This window comes from Microtus oregoni, unplaced genomic scaffold (assembly GCF_018167655.1).
Source record: "Microtus oregoni isolate MIOR12 unplaced genomic scaffold, Mior012 000046F_ref0000063, whole genome shotgun sequence".
NCBI lineage: Eukaryota > Metazoa > Chordata > Mammalia > Rodentia > Cricetidae > Microtus > Microtus oregoni.
In genome coordinates, this window is record NW_024543220.1 from 13,129,152 (window position 1) to 13,149,841 (window position 20,690).

General features: G+C 50.8%; 1 protein-coding gene and 1 long non-coding RNA gene across 8 annotated transcripts in view; one reads left to right on the forward strand and one right to left on the reverse strand.

The window, feature by feature from the left end:
* Positions 1–20,690, forward strand: part of Anks1a (ankyrin repeat and sterile alpha motif domain containing 1A) — a 159,939-nt gene that overhangs the window by 85,340 nt on the left and 53,909 nt on the right. For 5 of the 6 annotated variants that reach the window (XM_041634895.1, XM_041634896.1, XM_041634890.1 and 2 more), the window contains 2 exons: positions 386–506; positions 11,132–11,718. In XM_041634895.1, the coding sequence (XP_041490829.1) occupies positions 386–506; positions 11,132–11,718 (708 nt within the window). Of the gene's footprint in view, positions 1–385; positions 507–6,364; positions 6,387–11,131; positions 11,719–20,690 lie in introns of those variants that run through there. The other variant, XM_041634893.1, reaches the window with a different exon arrangement.
* Positions 2,012–11,365, reverse strand: LOC121435505. Of its 2 annotated transcripts, none has more exons than XR_005972583.1 (3): positions 11,095–11,365; positions 5,054–5,138; positions 2,012–2,143 (listed from the first exon to the last, which is right to left on the reverse strand). It is a non-coding gene; the product is annotated as an uncharacterized LOC121435505 (long non-coding RNA). The 2 variants fall into 2 exon arrangements; XR_005972584.1 differs by lacking the exon at positions 2,012–2,143 and adding an exon at positions 4,727–4,769.

Here is a 20,690-nt window from a genome sequence, read left to right on the forward strand (position 1 = left end):
TCCGTTAGCTTCTGGTTCAGGGGCTTCAGCTGCGTCCCAGTGGGCCCGAGGGAAGATCAGGGGGTGCCGGGCTCACGCGATGACAGCCCTTTGCTGTAGTGCCGCATAAGCCAGTACTTCACTCAGAGAGGAGTCCTAAGGACCACCTACCCACCCACCCACCGGGCCCATCCCTGCCTCACTGCACGTCAAGCTTCTGGCGTGGTAACCTTTGGGGCATGCGCCATAGCGCACGGTCAGCTCAGAAAAGCTCCTGGGAGTCCGCAGGGTCCTGACTCTCCTTCCCTTCCCTGCTTCGGCCTGCCTTGCAAGGTTGTGGGAATTGGAGCTTTGTTGTGTACCACCCGTCTCTGCCAACAGATCCTGGGTGTTTCTGTCTCCTTAGGCCCTGGCTGTGAGACCCAGGACCCAGAGCGATGTCTCCCGGGAAGAGGACGAGCACCCATATGAGCTGTTGCTCACAGCAGAGACCAAGAAGCTGGGGGCCACAGACGGAAAGACTAAAGGTATTCCCTGCTTCACTCCACAGCACAGGGAGGGATGGTGGGAGGGCGGGTGCTGCAGATGTGAGTCACGCAGCTACGGTTCTTAAGTCTGGGGCCCCATGGTTTTTCTCATCAATACCTAGACTCCATGCTCTTGGGTGGATGGAGACACAATACTCCCACATGTGCAGCTGTGGGAGGGAGACAGCAGGCACCACTGTGGAGACTGATTGGAGCCTGTGGCACTAGCCTAGCAAGCTAGGTTGTTCAGGCCCATGCTGATGGCAGGGTGGACTCCGTGATTCCTGACCTTGGGACAGTATGCTCCTTGTTAGGGTCATGATGGGCTGTCACCTATAACTACAGTGCTTTGTCACTGTGGCCCACCTATATTGCTTCAGCAAAATCCATTCTGGAATTAAGTTCCAGCCCTGCAGAGGGAGGATGCATGAACACCAGCGGACTGAAGGGCAGTGTCTGGAGGGAAGCTGCCTGTCCCTGCTCCACATACTTACAGCTATGAGGTCCTCCGCCATGTATGCCTAGTGCCTCCTGTTGACTCTATCAGTGACTTCTGTTTCACCTCGGCCAGATACCCCAGCACACTGCCTCCCATCCTGCTCAGAGGCCTCCCCTGGATGTAGGAACTTAGGTCATAGTCGTAGTAGTTGTGTGTGTTGTGTAGTTTCCGTTGGGAACTTCCCTAAAAGGTTGTGATTTGGGTGCAGTGAAATGCATCTGTGTTTGTGCACAGTCTGTGAGTAACTGCAGCCAAAAACAAAATAGGGGACGGTCTTCGCACAGTGAAGGGTTTTCCTCTGTCCCTCTGCTTCCACTTGCTCCCTGCCTTAGGGACAGGGCATCTGATGTCTGTCCCAACGACGTTTCTTTTCTAGAAGGTTACATAAACGGAGTCTGTTAATGGAGGCCGCTGGTTGGTCCCCGGCTGCTCAGCCCTGAAATGTCACACAGACACTGTATTAACTAAATCACTGCTTGACCCATTAGCTCTAGCTTCTTACTGGCTAACTCTTACATCTTAATTTAACCCATCTCCATTTATCTGTGCATCACCACGAGGTCATGGCCTACCAGAAAAATTTCAGCACATCTGTCTCTGGTGGAGCTACATGGCTTCTCACTCTGCCTCCTTTCCCCCAGCATTCAGTTTAGTTTTTCCCACTATCAACCCTATCAGGCCAAGCCAGTTTCTTTATTAACTAATGGTATTCACAGCACACAGAGGGGAGTCCCACTGCAGGAGTCGTTCAGCGTGCACCTCTGTCCTGCACAGTGCATCTGAGATCCATCCATCCTGTATTTTCCGTCATTTCTTCCCCCTCATTGCCAAGTTGTGTTCCTTTATAGAGGTGTGCCACAGTTTATCCTTTCCCTACCCAGGGCCAGTGAGTCATTTTCAGGTAAAACTCCTATATGTTACCATTTTTCATGTAGGCGCAGGTTCTCATTGGGCAGCCACTCAGCCATGTGCAGATGTCACACCATTCTGGATCCCCTGTGCTATGCTGTCGTCCCCAGGCCGCAGCATCAGCTCTGTTAAGCTTCAGCCATCCTCGGAGAGGTGGGACATCCACCTTCCCCAGCAGAGCGTCTGTGTGTGCCCCGGCCTCAGTGTCCACAGATACCTGCTGCTCTTTCTGTAACCAAATTGTGAGATCTTTATGTATTTTTGGCATAAGTTCTTTTTTTGTCTTTTGAGACAAGGTGTCGCTCAGACTGGCCTCAAACTCATGGCAGTTCTCCTGCCTCAGCCTCCCAGTGCTGTCATTACGTATGTGCATCGCCATGCCTGGCCGAATTGGAATTACTTTATTTTTATATTCATTTGTTTTGAACATTTTTCTTCTCTAAGATTTTTAGATAAGGTCTTATTATTATAGCCCAAGTTGACCTTGAACTCTCAGTGATTCCCCTGCCTCAACTTCCTAGGTGCTAACTAGGCTCACAGGCCTGCACCACCAGACTCTGCTGACTTCTTTATCGAATGTGCTTTCTTCTCAGTGTATAACCACACTTACCATGGCCTTTGGGAGCTTCATTTTAGAGAAGCTCTTTTTTTGATGGATAAGCTCGTGCGTTGGGGAGGGATATGCCTGATCTTGCGTACGTATGCATGTGTGGGTCTGTGCAGAGATCCGAGGTCGGTGTCCAGTATCTTCCTGTGTGGTTTCCACTATTTATTTACCTTTGAGACGGTGTCTCACTGTGGCTGTGTAGTTCTGGCTGACTAAAGCTTCTTCATACACCAGGCTGGCCTTGAACACAGATCCACTGCCTCTGTCTCACTGGTGCTGGGATTAAACGCTGGTGTCACCACACCCTATCTACCTTATGTTTTGTAACAAGGTCTCCTGATGAAGGGGCTGCTGATGGGGCTAGACTGACTGACACTGAGCTGTTGGGTCCCCCAGCTGTGCTCTCCCACCCTCAGCCAGTGCTGCTGCCGCAGATACCACACTTGGCATTTTTTTTTGGGGGGTTTTTTTTTTTTTTTTTTTTTTTTTTGGTTTTTTCGAGTCAGGGTTTCTCTGTGGTTTTGGAGCCTGTCCTGGAACTAGCTCTTGTAGACCAGGGTGCGCCACCACCGCCCGGCGACACTTGGCATTTTTTAGGATGCTTAAGATTCTGACTCGGCTCCTCCTGCTCACACAGGGGGCACATTCTTAACCGGGGCATCCTCCTAGCCCCAGGGGCATTCTTTTTTGTACTTTCTTCCAGAAGTGTTCTAACTCTGAGCACCCTTGACGCCATATCAAACTGCTCACAGCACCTTGTCATGCTGCAGGGATCCAGTGCCCACTTCTGATCTTTCTGGGCACCTACACACACAGCGTATTCACTCACAGAGATACATACATTTAAATTATAAAACAATTCTTCAGAAAAAAATAAAATTAGCAGTAGAGGTTGGGTCAGCCAGCACATGCCTTACAAGCATGAGGCCAAACATGGAGATGAACATGAATTTTTTCTTCATTCTTTGTTCTTTGTTTTTGTTTGTTTGTTTTTTGAGACAGGGCTTCTCTGTGTAGCCATAGCTATCCTGGAACTCACTCGGTAGACCAGGCTGGCTTGGAGCTCACAGAGATCCACCTGCCTCTGCCTCCCAAGTGCTGGGATTTGGACGCCACCAGTGCCTGGCTAATAAAGTGAATCTCTAGTCCCAGTGTCAGGGAGGTAGAAACAGGAGGGCCCTCCAGCTGGCCTGGGTGAACCCCCAGATTCAGTGAGAGACCCAACCTCCCCAGACGTGGATTACACCTCAGTAATAGCACTGATGATCTGTTTGTGCACACACATACGTCAGTGTGAAAAGGCACACAAACACATATGCTTGAGGAAACAAAACTGGCAAATGCATTAACTTCTGAAGATATATAGTCTACCTACTTAGCTTCTGAGATGCCTATGTTTTTGTTTTTCAGTTTTCTTTTTTTTACATTAAAATTAATGGCGTCTGGCTGAGGTGGTACAAACTGTTGTTCCATCATTTGGAAGACAGAGGCCAGAGGGTCTTTTAAATCTGGGAATTCAAGAACATCCCGGGTGTGACATAGCGAACACCCCCCCAGCTCAAAAAGGAAGAAAATAAAACAGTGGTAGTAGAAATGCTTCTTGTGTCAGGTGGTGGTGCACACCTTTGTCTCTGTGAGTTCAAGGCCAGCCTGGTCTACAGAGTGAGGTTCCAGCCAGCCAGGGCTGCACAGAGAAACCCTGTCTCAACAACAAGAAAATGAAAGAAAGGGAAACGGAAAGAAATGCTTCTTATGAATCCATGTTGTTTGGTGGGAGCTTCACTCCAGCCCCTCGCATCCATTTCCAAAGAGTCTGGAATGTTCAGATGGAAGCTCCACCCCAAGACCCCTCCCCTGGAGCTGCCTCAGTCCAGACTCTGTCCCCGAGAAAGCACCCCCAAATGATGACCCCTCTCAAAGATGCTCAAGACCACTCCACCTGTGGTTTTCCGGTCTTCCTTTCCCGTCTCCTCTCTGGGAGGCTGGAAAGCCATCTGGGAGCATTTGTATCCATTAAACCTGGACTTTTTCTAATGTGGTTTGATTTGGTCTCATGTGGATTGCTGCGTTGGCGGAGAGGTTTATTGGGGTGCGGAAACTTTTCCTCATGATGTGGTGTGGTGGCCCTGAGAGGGGAGGCGTTTGAAGTTCACTAAGGCTGGGAGAGCAGCAGGAAGAGTGGGGTTAAGGCATGGACATACACTGCCTCTTGGCATAGCCGCCGGCCTATGCAGCTCTCACACTTCATCTGAAGGAGGAAAAGGCAGGAGCAGGAGAGTAAAGTGATGGACTAATCATAAACAGCACGTGGGAATGACGTCAGGAGCTTGCAGCCAGCCTGACATGCAGCGCCTGTAAGAAGCTGTAAGGTCTTATTTAATAAGCAGTGTGCCACCACCCCTGGAGGAGCATGCAGAATAGTTGGGGGAGTCTGGAGATGCAGAGTCAAACTCAGTAGGGACACAGACAAATGGCTCAATCACCCTGGCACTGTGTGTGAGGCAATTTGAACTGCCTAGGATCCCTACTCACCTCAGGGCCCTCGGTCTTGGAGGGCAGGGATGCTGGGCCTGTGGCACAGGAGAATTTCCACCAGATGTTATTCATACCCACGGACCTGGAAAAACCCAGCCATAGGAGAAAATGTTAGCAGGTCCTTGAGGCAGAAAAGGCATGTCCTCCTAAAGCACCAGGCCCACATGGCATTTATGAACATTTTTGACAAGTGGGGATGTCCCTCTGTGGTTTGTTGAGCACTCCATGCTCCCGTTAATGTTTGACTCTGTGCACTGGCATCCCAGGCCTGTGACCACTCAGAATTGCACGACAGCTTTCCTAGGCTGTCGCTATGGGTTTGATAGCACATGGGAAAGCAGCCAGGGGATCCAGCGCTGGTCTGTGAAGTGGAGGTTTAGCATGGGCAGCGGTGGCTGATCTGCAGGCAGGGGCGCACGTGTGCTGTCTGAATTCTAAGGGTTTCCAGGTGCAGGTCTCCCTCTGCTCCCAAACGTGAGCCTTGGTGACTCCAGCAGCCTGGTCTCTCCCATTCTCAGCTTGGCATCACTGCTATTGGCTAAGTCAGAATTCAGAAAGAAAACAGTGCCAGTGTTCAGTCCCTATCTTTACTTGAAAGTCCAGGCTGGCTTTTCATGGCCGAAGTGTGGGAAGTGTGCATGCCTGAGCGTGTCAACAGCGTGGCAGTTGAGTCTCCTCAGCCCCTGACGTAGCCTCCTGACCCAGCCAGGCTGGGACCAGCTCCCTTGCACTCTTGCTGCTTTGGGGTTAGAGTAGTTCTTTTCCCTCTGATCAAATAAGCCTTGTGATTTTCTTGTATTCTCTTCCACAGAGTGTTTTGACAGTTATATATACATACATGGACATGTGTGGTCAATACAGAAAATAGTGGAAAGGGGCAGAATATGTTAAATTCATATGAAAGTGGTACAAAGAAAAAGTGAGACAAACTGTGTCCACGTAAGAGATCAGAGATAGCTTTATGAAGAGAAGGTCTGAGCCAAGCCCAGAAATAGAGACTTCAGCTCAATAGGCGAGACTGGGGAGGGAGCTGACCAGAGGTTCCAGGCAGGGGCGTGGCTCATGGCAGGGGTGGGGGTGGGGGGAGGTGGAGAATTGCCTGGAGCACAGCCAGCACTTGCAGTTTGGCTGGAACAAAGAGAACTTGTCATAGAGTGTTGGATCTCAAATGTCAGTCTTTCTTCCAGAGACAGAGCGGTACTGTTGAAACTCTAGGAGTGGGTGACAGCATAGGAGCCGCTCTTTAAAAGGACAGAGCTCTGGAGTCTTGGCTCGGGAAAGGCTGGTGCAGGAATAGCTTGCAGCCAGGAACCGGCATGAATCTCGGAGGGTAACTAGAACCTATCCTAGAGGGACAGAAGGAAGTTGTGGGGGGGGGGGGGAGGGTGGGATAAGGTTTCAGGGGTAGGATGACAGGAGGGTGCCGCCAAGTGTGGGTGCTGAGGGAGGTTCTGAGGTTTCTAGCCTGGCTGAGAAAGTGTTATGTAACCAGTGCGGATGGGGATTGGGAAGGCCGTGATTGAGGGAGAACATCTGTGTGGGCAATGCCTGGAGCACCAGAGACGGCTTCTGAAGATTAGGAGAGAGGCTGAGGTTAGAAGGCGCGAGCTGGAGAGGAAAGAATGGGAAGCAGCAAACTGAATGATCTCTAAGACACGAGCACAGGGCTGCTGGGTGGAAGTCTGTGTTTCCACAGACCTGGGACCTGTTGCTTCCTTTTTGACTGTTCACTTTCAAGTCATTAGCATGGGAAGGCATTTTAAAGATAGTCCCTAAACATTGAGCGTGTGACTCGAATAGCCTTAAAACCTGATGTGCAGGTGAGCAAGACAAGAGGTCACAAGTTTCACACCAACACAGACAGCGGAGTGAAGCTGTCCCAAGCAGCAACCACAGCCTTTATCCCGGGTGGCAGGAACTCTAAGAATGGCAGGTCAAGGAAGCAGAGGAAAAGGATCATGTGGTTACCATTAGCACTGTGTGCAGTGACTCCAGGATAGGAGGACTAGAAAGTGTCGGGTCATCAGAGGGCTGTTGCTACATCCTAGTGGTGCAGGGCTCCTCTGAGACAAAGGGGTGACACGGGACAGGATGGAGCAGTTACAACCTGTCTTGCAGTCTTCTGGGGAGACTGTCACGTCCTCCAGAAGGTGCTGTGGGTAAAGATGCTGGCTTGAAATAACAGAAGAGACAGTCGCTCTGATGGTGACATCAAAGCGTTCAGAAAGAAGGAAGAAGGAATTAAGTTGACCCTGTCAGGTGCTGAGGCTTGCATCAGAACACTTGCTTGCTTGCTTTTGGTCAATGGCCTTCAGGGTCATTTACCTTCTTGAAAGTTCAGTTTCTGTGTAAATAAGGGGCGCCAGTTCTTCATGGTAGTTGAGAATTCTAGTACCATGAACACAGAGCAGAGATTCCTAGAGGGAAGCCTCAGGAACCAACTAGGTGAGCAGAGTTTACCAAGGGAACCTGGGGGAGCCAGTGTGCTGAGCAGGGGGAACCTTGAGGAGTGAGCACGATGAGCAGAGGGACCCTGGGGAGCTGGCGGAGTGAGGTAAATCTAAGGAGGAATGGGTTAGTTGTTTCTTGAGACTGGAGCGGGCTCAGCCTTGCAGCAGCTGCAGAAGAGAAAACAAGTGGCTGTGAATGCCCAGCATTGGTTTCAGAGCTGGGGCTTAAACCCTGATCCACAGAGTCCAGACCCACTACTCCATTTCTCCACCCGAGGGGCTGCAGAGACAGAGGCGGTCATACACTCACACCAGAGTCTCAGGGTGTCCTCATGCATCCCAGCTGTTCATGTTCTGAGCAAGATCCCAAGAGTGAAGGTCACTGGGTGGACGGTCACTTGGACCTCTTGATGCCTATCCATCATCTGTTCTATTCTTGGGTTGCTGTGGACTGGAATGGACTCCTTCGGATCCTAGTCTGTAGTAGTGCCTGCGTCACGTGGTCAGAACCTTTCTCCTTGAGAAAGTGTGTGCCGTCAAGAGCAGTGCAGCCTGTTGGGACTGCTGGACACAGATGCCTTCAGCATGTCCTTTCTTGCTTTTGTTGAGACAGAATCTTGCTATGTAGCCTGACTAACATTGGATTCAGAGCAGTTCTCCTGCCTCAGAATCCAGAATTGAATTACAGATTTGAGCCCTGGAATGGTTTGAAAAAGATGTCTTTCACAGCTTTGGACGTTGGAGTACTTGGTCCCCAGTTGGTAGCACTATTTGGGAAGCTCAGGAGGTGTGGCCTTGTTGGAGGAGGCGTGGCACTAGGGCAGCAGTGGAAGTGTAAATAAAGGTTTACACCATTTCTAGTTCACTCTCTGTGTCATGCTTGCTGTTCAGAATGTAAGCCCCAGTTTCTTCTATTAGTTGCCTTGGTCATGGTGTTTTCTTCCGGAAATAGAAAAGTCACTTAAGCCTCCACGTTTAGGTTAGGTACAGTTTTTGGGGGACAGACAACGCACTAGCGTATTAAGATCCTGATTTCAGCCACGCATCATGGCATGCAGTGTAGTTGGCAGTGCTGAGGTGCAGAATGGCGAGTTTGCAGCCAACCTGGGCTATAGAGTTCTAAGCCATCCAGGGCTACCTAGTAAGACACTGTCTCAGCACACACAGAGAGGGAGGTGGGACAGAGGGGGTCAGACAGACTGACACACTAAAGTTCCTGTGACAGATTTGCAGGCCATACTTTCTGTGCCTGGCGGAGGTTCCTTCCCTCCACAGATCTCCTTCCTACACAAGCTCCTCTCCCTTCTCCTGCCCACAGCCTTCCCTGGCATCTCTCTGCTGTTGGCATCTGCTTCCCTTTCTTCATTGATGGCTGGCATGAATGAGTGGCTGTCTCAAGGGCTTCATTGTCAGCTCCCCCAGTAAGCAGCCAGAACCTTCTCTGACTTGGGTTTTGAGCCCTACCGGTTCGGTGAGCCAAGAAGTCTCCCAGTGCTGGGCTATGGAGTTCTCCTTCTGTGGCCCCTTCACCACCCACAAATGGTTCCCTAAGACCCTGGAAGCTGATGCGGAGGAGCAAAGGCCTGTGTCCTGCACCCAGGCCCCTTCCTGAATATCAACAGGGATAACAGATGGCAGACCCATCCACTTCTCCAAGAAAAACACTGTTACCCCGAACCTTCTTTGTAGCCTCAACATATAGTCAGCAGGCAGCTTTGGCCTGGTGCCCATTGTCATAGTGTGTGTGCAGCTATGAAGTCATAGCTTCCTCAGGCCCCAGTTAAACTGAATGGAACTCTTCTTCTCTGTTTTCTCTACCTGGAGAACTCATTCAGGTTGTCTTTTTCACAGTGCAGGACCTGCCCTGTAGAGTATAGGATTAGTGAATGGAGGGTGTGAACTCCAGAGTGGTCAGATGTAAAGAAGGGAGGCACCACAGTTCATACTTCTGAGTTCCCATGGATTAGTGATCAGTGTAATGAGTGAGTTGGCTGCTCCTCTGCCTGCAGACCTCCCCAGAGCTCACCTGGAGGGAGCTGGTTGTTGGGGCCTGTAGAGACTTTCTCAGGAGAACCAGCAGTGTGAGACCTTAGCATGCCCCTCATGTATGTGACACGCTGGTCATCTGCACCCCTTCTCCCCAACTTCCTTCCTTGTGTTGTATACTGAGCCTCCTCAAGGACCTTGCAGCTGCCAGTGGAAAAGCAAGAAAGAGTGGAGTGGGAGCTGCGCTCTGCAGCAAAGGAGGCACCAGGCAGCACTGTACAGCATCCAAGGGACAGGTCCCATCTCTGATTGTGGGGACTGGGATTCTCATCACGGTCGTGGCGGTTGGGGGATTTTTAGGCATCAAATAGTTCAGCCAGAGTCTCAGCAAGATGTCTGACCACACAGCTAGAGAGGACAGAGCCAGTTCTTCCTCCTGGGTGAACCTCTGCCCAACCACCCTGGGCAAAGTATGCCGTGCCTGGGGCCACAGATTACTCGTCTGTGAAAACACTGGCACCACACACTCTGCTCTGTGGCGCTCCAGCCCCATGAACGGTTCTCGGGCTGTTTGGACAGATCAGGAATTCTTTGGTTCCATGCCATGGAAGTGGCATAGGGGCCACTTCTGTGCATGCAGGACGATGTGCTTTGGAATGTGGTTTACTGCCGGGCATGGTGTTGCCTCAGCGGGTGAAAAGCTGTTACAGGACCGAGTTCCCACCGGGTGCCTCAGGGAGGCGCTGACTTGAGACGGGGACTCGGCGCTGATTTACAGGACTTCATGGCAGAACTTTCTGAGAGTGTGGCAGTAGTTGGCGGTGTCAGGTTTCTAGGGTGTAAGGGAGGTCTCCCGGGAGCAGCAGCTGTCTCCTGGTTTGACAAACTAGACTGTTTCCTTTTCTAGTGGATCAGCTAAGGTTAAACTTAAACAAATATGATCGAGCAGCTGGGAGGCCTTGGCAGGAGTGAGGCTCACACATTCTCCAAAAGAGAAAAAGGGGGAAAGTCTGTTCCTGCGGAAGGATGAGGCGTGGATGTGGATCTGAGTGGCCTGGAGGAGAAAGGAAGCAGTTACTTCCCCCTCCGTTTTGTTTTGCACTTTCAGTTAAGGAATTCCAGAAGTTGCAGGTTGTGATCATGACCTCCCTTTTCCCCTCGCAGCTGCTTGCCAGAGGAAGGGCGGGCGGGTGACTCTAAATAACACTGGCCTTCATGGAAATGTATCCAGTGTCCCAGGAGCCACTCTCGCTGGCGCACTCTCGCTCCCTGTCCCTCGTTCTGTCCTTACTCTGTCCTTATGTGTGTCCTTTCTGTCTGTAGTTAGCGCTTCTCCTGGCCTTATATAGCAAGGTCTGGTCGGTAATGTTAACAGAGGTCTAACGGGGATGGCTGCCAGGCAGCATTAATCAGACCAGTGTTTGGAATTTCATAAATGCTCTGACTTTGGGTACAAATTGAACATGAACAATATGAAACTGTTTTCCTCCCTCCTCTCTTCTGTTCTCTCCCTCCCCTCAGCCTACCCAGCCTCGCTCTTACTCTCTGTTGTGAACTCTGCTCTGCCATCACGCGCTGCATAAGAACTCTGTTGATTCTTACCACGTTTAATTTTTTATTTCTCTTTGTCCACTCCAAGACCACAGGCGGAGCAGCGGCAGCCGGAGCCAGGACTCTGTGGAGGGGCAGGACGGGCAGGTCCCGGAGCAGTTCTCAGGTCTCCTACACGGCTCCTCCCCAGTGTGTGAGGTGGGGCAGGACCCTTTCCAGCTGCTTACTGCCCCCAGCCAGAACCACCCAGAGTCCCCCCAGCAGGACGCCTGCCACGAGGCCAGCATGCAGCTAGAGGAGCCGGGCATGCAAGGCACTGGAAACCCACAGCCCGGCGTCCTGGACCAAAGCAAGAGAGTGGGCTTCCCAGCAGGCCTGAGTGCGGCAGCCGGCCGAGCACACCTCCAGACTCTGACTCACACAGTCGCTCTGCACCCTGCTGGGGCTGAGGAAGAGGAGGACAGGAGCGGGGCCAGAAGCCGAGCCCCTCCCACTAGCAAGCCCAAGGCTGAGCTTAAGCTCAGCCGCAGTTTGTCAAAGTCTGACTCTGACCTCCTGACCTGCTCTCCCACGGAGGACACCACGATGGGGAGTCGCAGCGAGTCTTTGTCCAACTGCAGCCTCGGGAAGAAGAGACTGGAGAAGTCACCTTCGTTTGCCTCTGAGTGGGACGAGGTAAGGCTGCTGTGATGTTACAGAGAATTTGGGCTGGCTGACCTGGCTGTAGCTCATTCCAGCTACCCGTGTACTGGCTTCTGGGAGCAGGATCTGTGCCAGGGCTGCCCCTTCCCTGAGCACTGTGCTGAGAGTCTCTCTGGTGATAGTTACTGTGGCACGCTCCAAGAAGCTCGGGTCCCAGAGTAAATGTCCCTGAATGGTTAAACCTGAGGGTGGAGGCCCGGCAGGGCAGAACTGAGGGAGGGACAGTTCCTAGAAATGACATGTGTTTGGAAACATTTGGAGCCTCTCCGCCCGTCTCACTCCGAAGTGACTTCAGAAGGGCCCTGGCACTGGCTGTGTGTCCTTGGAGAGTCTGAGGGAAGAGCAGGCTTAGCAGGGCAGCAGGTGGGGATAGCCGGGAGTGCTGGGAAGAAGCTGTGGAGAGGGGTTCCAGGGACGATGTTCTATTCTGGGTTCCTCCTGGCTATTCTTGCCATGTTCTTGCAACCCAGAAGCCTCTCCCAGCAGATGCACGCAGCCCGTCCCACATTCCCAGCTCGGTTAGGCAGAGCCTTTAGAAGAATCAAAGATTGGTGAGAGAAAGCATTTCTGATGTGAGACCTAGGGTTCTCCTTAACCACTGTTACTAAACATTTGGGGGTAGAACCGACTAGTTCCCAGAGACTTTTAGAGTGCCCTGCTAGGCAGAAGAACATGTGTCTGAATGGTTGGCAAATACCCTAGGAATGTTCTTGCCTTACAGTCTGTTTGCTGGGACGGAGCTGCTTTTGAAGTGGACTCAGCCTGTCTCCCAGGAACAATCTTGGGATGCATTAAGCTCTCTAAAAGGAGGGGCAGTACAGCTGCCACCTGCCTGCGAACAGTCTGTAGCCCTTATGCCCAACCCAGCTTGATGGTGTCCCTGCTGCAAAGTTATGTAACCCAAAGCCCATCCCATTCCCAGTGTGGACCGGGACAGGGCAGGGCAACTCCTTCTGCTCCTTATCTCCAGATAAGACCAGGCTTGGGACTGTTGAGACAGACACAGGAATCCCTGTGCAAATGATTTTTCATTGCTTAGTCAAAGCTTTGATGGACCTGTTCCAGAAAGGTGCCAGGCTCTAGAGGGAAATCACTGAGTGAGGTTGCTCCTGGGTGCCCCAGATTACATTGAAGAGTATGTGTGTAAGAAGATGTCCCTCGCTGGGTGGTGCTAGGACTTGGGAGGCAGAGGCAGGCGGATCTCTGTGAGTTTGAGGCCAGTCTAGTCTACAGAGCAAGTTCCAGGACAGGCTCCAAAGCTAGAGAAACACTGTCTCGAAAAGAAAGAAAAGGAAGGAAGGAAGGAAGGAAGGAAGGGAGGGAGGGAGGGAAAAAAAAAAAGATGTCCCTCAGAACATCTTTAGGATGATGGCCCAGGAGTGGTCAGAGACATAGGGAGCAGTAAAGTCAGCAGACAGGGCCCAAGTGTGAGAGGAGCTTCCAGAAGGACCATGGAGAAGTGGAACTAGACTGCAGTCAAGGAGCTAACGACTCCTTTGCTTCAGAGCAGACTGAGGCTAGCACAGGAGGAGAAAACATGGACAGATCATTTGTTGGAGGTAGGAGAGGAGGACCTTGAGTTCCTAGAGTGTGAATGGAGGGGCACGAAGATGGTAGAGAGTAGACTTGGGACCAGACAAAGAGAGGCGAGAGTAGTATGGCGGGACCTGCTAGAAGGCGGCTTGGCTGGCTGACTTCCTCTTCATGGCTCCCTGTCCTAGGTGTCCTCATCCTAAGCACAGTCCACTCAGGTGTGGCATTGCCTTGTGTTTCCTCCTGAGAACATGGCAGATCACCATGGCAGTGCCTAGCCTGAGTGAAGCTGGCCACTTAGACCTACACAAAGTTTCTCTGCTTTATAATGTGATACGGTTTTTGTGCTGTTACCACCTTCACACACACACACACACACACACACACACACACACACACACACACTTTTTTCCAAGATGGGGTTCTACTATTTGGCATAGGCTAGCCTCAAATTTAAGATGTGCTTCCTGGCCACGGCCTTTAACTGCTTGACTGCTGGGATCACTGGTGTGAGCCACCATGCTGGGCTCTGGACTTCTGCAGGAAGCCTGAAGCTTCAGAAGCGCCACTGTGCTTCTCGGGTTTGTTTGATTGATTTGCTGGTCTGGTGTGTAGCCTGGCCTGGTCTTGAGCTTGCAGTCCTGGGGTTGTAGATGCGCACCACTATGCTAGACTGCACTGCTGCCTCTTAAATCCGAGAAAATAGGAAAGATTTGAGCATGCTGTGGGTAGTCCAGCATCCGTGTGCTGTTCTGGGGACAGACCCACAGCATGTGGTCCTGTGACCACCTGTGCAGTGCTGGGGGGCGGACCCATGTTTGGAAGTGCAGCGACAGTCTTTTTTGCAGTGTTGGGGATGGAACCCACATGCTAGATTCAGTACCCCTGAGCTACATCCCCAGCCTCTCAGCATTGCTTTTGAGCCATATTTGCTTGTTTTTGTGGATTCCTCTCTCTGAAAAAATCTCAGAAGTTGTTCGCTGGACTAGTCCTGAACCCAAGCCTCTGGTGGGCTGTCCCATATGAGGGCCTTGGTGCTGACTGCGTGTCCCCGCCCAGGCAGGGCCTTAGGCTGCATCACTGCATCCTCTGCCTGCTTAGCTTCTCCTTGGTGAACTTTGGGTCCACAGTCTTGGGGAAGCAGCTCTGAAGAAGACAGGGCACAGGCGCCTCCTCCCTGAGGCCTGGGAGGGAGACAGAAAGGTCCAGGGCAGCTGTGGCGTAGCACTGAGGAGTTACGGTGAGTCTGACTGGCGCTTCTAGAAGACAGTGCAACGTGGAGACATTTTGGGCCTGTGTGAATTTGGCTCTAAAGCCATTGCCACCATCCACTCCACATCCCGTGCATGTTTTCTACATCCTCAGGATTATTTTTTTTTTAAGATTTATTTAGTTATTATGTATACAACATTCTGCCTTGATGTATGCCCGCACGCCAGAGCAGGGCGCTAGATCTCAGTACAAATGGTTGTGAGCCACCATGTGGTTCCTGGGAATTGAACTCAGGACCTCTGGAAGAACAGTCAGTGCTCTTAACCTCTGAGCCATCTCTCCAGCCCCCCTCAGGGTTATTCTTTATTGTGGAACAGCCCCAAGTAGGGACATGTGGAAGTACCTAACACAGTTCCTGGCGTGCCCAAGGAGGTAGCTACATGGCAGATTCTAATATCATCACTTCCTGGAGCTTTGGAGAAACAACTGAATCTAGACTGTCTTCTGTACCTACCATCCATACTACTGCATGTACTACGGTCCTGTAGCACCTGTACTTTGTGTACTACGATACTGTGCCTGTAGTACCGCCTGCACTACAGGACGGTGGTTCACGAGTTGGTCAAGAGCCTGGAGATTGAAATATATACACACAGACAGAGACATGGATCATCCTTGAAACAAGAATGCCAACTTTATTGTGTTCCAGGGCTGCTTATATAGTGCCTTCCTTGACTATGGCCACGCCCTAGCTCCTACAGCTGCAAGCCCGCTGCTGAAAACCACTCCCCTGCGATCAGGGTCTCGTGCTCAGAGCACCTGCAAGCATAGGTTGTTCAGAGCAGCTGCAAGCACAGGAAAACAAGCTGTTTACTCTGGCAGCAAAGGGTCATAGAAAATTCGGGGTCTGAGAGTCCGCAGTCCCCAACAGTTTCAACCTTAGGAAAGGCAGCACTCTTTGTGGGTGACCCTCAGGTGGTGGCCAAGTGCCTGGCAGGCAGTGGCGTTCAAGCCCTTCATGTGACCCTCTTCCCATGTGGCTCGCCACCACCACTACAGAGAGAGGGAGCGTACACTGGCCTGGTGGAGCCAGGCAGACATCCTTTGGTCTTGGAGGGGCTGTGAGCCTCCTTCTCTTCCGAGAGAAGATGGGAGAGAACTCAACCGCCGCAGGTCCACTGAATGCATCTTATGCACTGTGACCAGCAGGGCTGGTTGGCTGATGGCCGAGGTGCTCTGCCTGACAGCATGCTTAACTCAGAGGTTTGGGGTCATGCTGCTTACTGCTGGTGATGTAGCCCTTGGTGAAGTGCCCTGGGCAAGATGACTTGTGAGTGCTGGCCTGGTGAAGATCAGCCTGCAACAGAGCATCCAGTAAAGACACCAGCCTGTTTCTTACGTCCTACCAGAGTCTTGCTAATGAAGAAGTAATGGAGTTTGCTTACTAAAGAGCTCTGCCTAAGAGGGCCCTCTGATGCCAGACTCCAGATGTTATCTGAGTTCTCCAGTCAAGTTCGAGCCTGACCCCTGCAGCTCACTGGCAGGTACACTGAGAAGCTGTGTATCAAGGATGGGGGGAAAACACATGTACCTCCCACATAGGTGACCTATGTGAATATTTGTTACATAGCCAAATTTGGTTTGTATGTTTACCAATTTATAATTTACTTTTCTTACCCAATAACTGCACATTGTAGGTACCTTTCCATGACAAGGTAGAATTTGGAGCTGGAGTCAATATTGTCCCCTGCCCTTGTATGTATGTTGCTAGGAATCTACCCCAGGACCCGTGCGTGCTAGTCCAATGCTCTGCCATCAGGTTGTCTCAGTCCCCTGGACCCGCAGGTTCAGTGTTGTTTGTGTAACTGCACTAGCATTGCTGGGCTTCCGAGATGCTGTGCCCAACACGTCCTCCTACCTTTCAAGTCCATTCCCTTCCGTCAACATTGTTAACCTGCCTGTATACTCTACATTGACAGTCCCAGGGAGAGCTAGGCTGGTTGTGTCCCATAGGTACCATTCCTATGAGGGGCCTTTTGCAGTAGCAGTTCTGTCCAGGTTCTAGTCCCTCTACCTTTGAGCATGGGTTCCCCACTGTGACTTGTCACTATCCCTGAAGCCTACCTTCCACCAAGAAGCTTAATATTGACACTGTTTGCATAAATAAATGCTGGCTTTTTGTTGTTGTTTGAGCATCTCATTTAGTAGCCCATGCTGGCCTTGAACTCACAGTAGTCCTTCTGCTAGACTGTGCCTGTGAGATCCTGGGATTACAGGTGTGTGCCCCTATGCCCAGCAATAATGCCATTATCAAGTCTCCTCAGTGGAATGAGACATCCTTCTCTAGTGGGGACCTTATTTGTATCAAGTGTAGATGGCTTGTGCTGGGCACAGCTCTGGCAAACTGATTTCTGTGTGCAGTGCTTGAGTGTTTAGGATGCTGAGAGATGGGGGTAGGGGTCGTCAGAACTCACAGCTTTTCCCACTCTGGCCCTAGGAAAGGCTCAGAGCTCCATTTGCCAAGGTACCAGTTTCGGTGGTGTCTGAGTCTCTAGATAAACTCCTAGCCGCCTCCTGCCCACAGTCACATGTGCAGGAGCAGAAGCAGTTAATGTCAGAATTAAATGTCTTCCACCCCATAGTGTCTGTAAACCAACCCTGCCATGCCAAGCAAGTCCCAAGGATAGTAAAGCCCTTTGCATAAGTTGGCGGAGCCACTTACAACCTATTCACACACCGCTGCATGCTTCGTGCCATCTCCGGGTTTCTTACGGTGCCTAACAAAGTGAAGCACTGCCGAGCGGTTGTCTAACTGTGATGTAGACAGTGAAAGCAATGGTGTATGTAGAACATCGGCATCAGCTTATTGTCCATAACTCTTTACTCTGTAGTTGGTTGAGCCTGCAGGTGTAGGCCCCTCAGAAGTGGACGCTGTCTGTAAGAGCAGAGACAACCGCCTGGTCAGGTTGTGTCGGTTCAAACGTCTGTGAGCTAGGTTCCCCACATGCCTGCTTTTGAATGGGATCGAGGATTATGAAGGAGAAAACCACAGAAGGCTGCTTGTCTACTTAGCATAATTATCTGAGTCAGGGAACACTTGGCTGAAGGCTTAAGTGATAAATTTGTGTTTTGTAATCAGCTGTCATAAATATTAAACAAGTGGGAGATGGTGAAGGGCAGGAACGTGCTCCATATGCCTTCTCCATGGGCCCAGAGTGATTCCTGCTTCGGGATGTCCATTCGGACAGAGCTCGCCCTGCTTCAGTCTGAAAGGATGGCAGGAGGAGCACCCTTCCAGGCCAAGTCCCCAGGCTTCCCCTTTTCCAGCGCTGTCCCTTAGAGCTAGCATGATGTCATCAAGAGGGGAGATGATTGGTGCAGCTCCACAAAGGCCTTGTCGCCTTTAAACCCTGAGAAGAGCAGAGGTCTCCGCTTCCACCGACACTGAAGCAGGTCTGCAGTGTGCATTGTTCCTTGGTATGTAAACAGGCATACTTTATACCGAGCACAGCCCTCCCACTCAAAACAAGAATGTGGCACTCCCACCCCTGGGGACAGCCCGGAGCCTGGAATGTCTATTTAAGTCGTTTCCTGGCACACGCTGGAGTCACAGCCTTCCCTCATCCTCCCAGTTTCTGTTGGTTTTAGGTTTGAGGCGTTTTGTTCTTACTGCTTAAGTCACTCTTGCTTCCAGGTACCTCTGCATCTTTTTTTTTTTTTTGATATTTATTGAGCTCTACATTTTTCTCTGCTCCCTTTCCTGCCTCTCCCTTCCCCCTTCAACCTTCCCTCAAGGTCCCCATGCTCCCAATTTACTCAGGAGATCTTGTCTTTTTCTACTTCCCATGTAGATTAGATCTATGTAAGTCTCAGTGTCCTCATTGTTGTCTACGTTCTCTGGGATTGTGGTTTGTAGGCTGGCTTTCTTTATGTCTAAAAACCACCTATGAGTGAGTACATGTGATAACTGTCTTTCTGTGTCTGGGTTACCTCACTCAAAATAATGTTCTCTAGCTCCATCCATTTTCCTGCAAAATTCAAGATGTCATTATTTTTTTCTGCTGTGTAGTACTCCATTGTGTAAATATACCACATTTTCCTTATCCATTTTTCAGTCAATGGGCATTTAGGTTGTTTCCAGGTTCTGGCTATGACAAACAAAGCTGCTATGAACATAGTTGAGCGCATGTCCTTGCGGCACGATTGAGCATCCTTTGGATATATACCCAGATTTCTCCTTCTGTTTATACTGTCTGCCTGCCAGCTCCACCTATCTTTCTTTGTTCCTGCCTTGTTGTTGGCTTTCAGCTCTGTATTAGGACCATCAGATGTTTTAGACAGGCAAAGAATCACAGCTTCACAGAGTTAAACAAATGCAGCATAAACAAAAGTAACACACCTTAAAATAATATTCTACAACAAGCGAGTTCCAGGACAGCCTAGCAGGGCTACCTAGAGAGACCCTATCTCAAAAAAGCAAACAAACAAACCAAAACAAACCCAACTCGAGTGACATGGGGAAGTTGGTGAGTAGACTATTTAGATGTGATCTTTATTCCTGAGCCGAGAGTCACAGACATTTTCTCCTGACGTGTTTTGAGGGGCGGTACTTTAAGATCTTACTATGCAGCCCACACTGACCTCAGATGACAACAATGAAGTTAGAGGGCTGCACCATCATGCCCAGCTTCCGCATACTGGGACATGTCTAGACATATACGCCCTGACTCCAGTTTTGTCGTCAGCGCACCAGGCTGTGGAAGGAAAGGTTTGGTATGATTTCGGCAATGGTAATTTGCCTTGGATAATTCTAAACAGTGGCATCTGAGACACAGTAGGCATCTTTTTAGTGTTTTTTTTTTCTTCGCAGTTATTCATCAAGCTAGTTTGTTAAGTGCCTGCTGTGTCCCAGGCTCTGTTGTAGATGCTGAGAAACAGCCTTGTTCAGAGAGCTGGCCTGGAGATGAAGAGGTCCAGGGAGGTAAATGAGCAGGTTTGGAGTTAGTCTGCAGGAGAGGACGAGGATAGAGGATGCGGCCAAGCTGTGGTGTGGCGGGCGGGCGGAGGGAGGAGCCAGCAGCATTATTCAGCTATTTTGTTTCTCTCTGTAAAAGAAATTTCAAATCCCATCCTGTGCTCACGTGTCACAGAGAGGACCCTGGAACCTAGGTCTCCTTCCCGGTCCCCTCCATGTCATACTGCTGCACGCCTTTCCTCAGCTGTTCCTGTGGGTTTGTTTGGTTTGTTGTTTTTCCTTCAGACTGTGTCCGCACCTTTTAAATACTCGCGCGTCATGTTTCTGAGTTGTGGCTATGGGGAAATCTGAGTCCTTGAGACTCCCTTAGGGTCCATCATGCTTTCCGCTGGGTGGGATCCCCGGGTGAGTTCTGCTGCATCCCTATCTCAGGAGAAGTTTTCATGAACTTATCACGTGGTCAGTGAAGCAGAGACCTAAATTCCAGGGTTCTAAGACAAGGGAAGGGGTTCAGAATTACTAAGACGGTGGTTCAGTGAGTGGATCAGGTGTAAAGGCCTCCAAGGTGATCAGTGCAGGTGTAAGAGGCCCTGCCACAAGGAATTTGCCTCGTATGCCATCCAGGCTTCCCCTAGGAGCCTGGTACATCTTACATGTATGCCACTGGAGCATGGTGTGTCTTACAGGCGTCCTCCCAAGAGCCTGGTGCATCTTACATGTGTGCCACTGGAGCCTGGTGCATCTTACAGGCATCCCCCTAGGAGCCTGGTACATCTTACATGTGTCCCCCAGGAGCCTGGTACATCTTACATGTATGCCGCTGGAGCATGGTGTGTCTTACAGGCGTCCTCCCAAGAGCCTGGTGCATCTTGCATTCATCCCTCCAGAAGCCCAGTGCATCTACATGTGTCCCCCTGGGAGCCTGGTGTGTTTGACATGTGTCCCTCCAGGAGCCCGGCACATCTTACATGCATCTCCCCAAGAGCCCCGTGCATCTTGCATGTATCTTCAAGGAGCCCGGTGTATTTTACATGTGTCCCCCCAGGAGGCAATGCATCTTACAGGCTTGCCCCCAGGAGCCTGGTGCATCTTACGATGTGTCCCCTGGAGCCTGATAAGTTTTGTATATGTACCCCTAGGAGGCTGGTACATGAGTTGCAAATTTCACCACAGCCAGTTACAAAATGAAATATAGGGACTTCAGTCTCCTCTCTGGCCTTGGGTG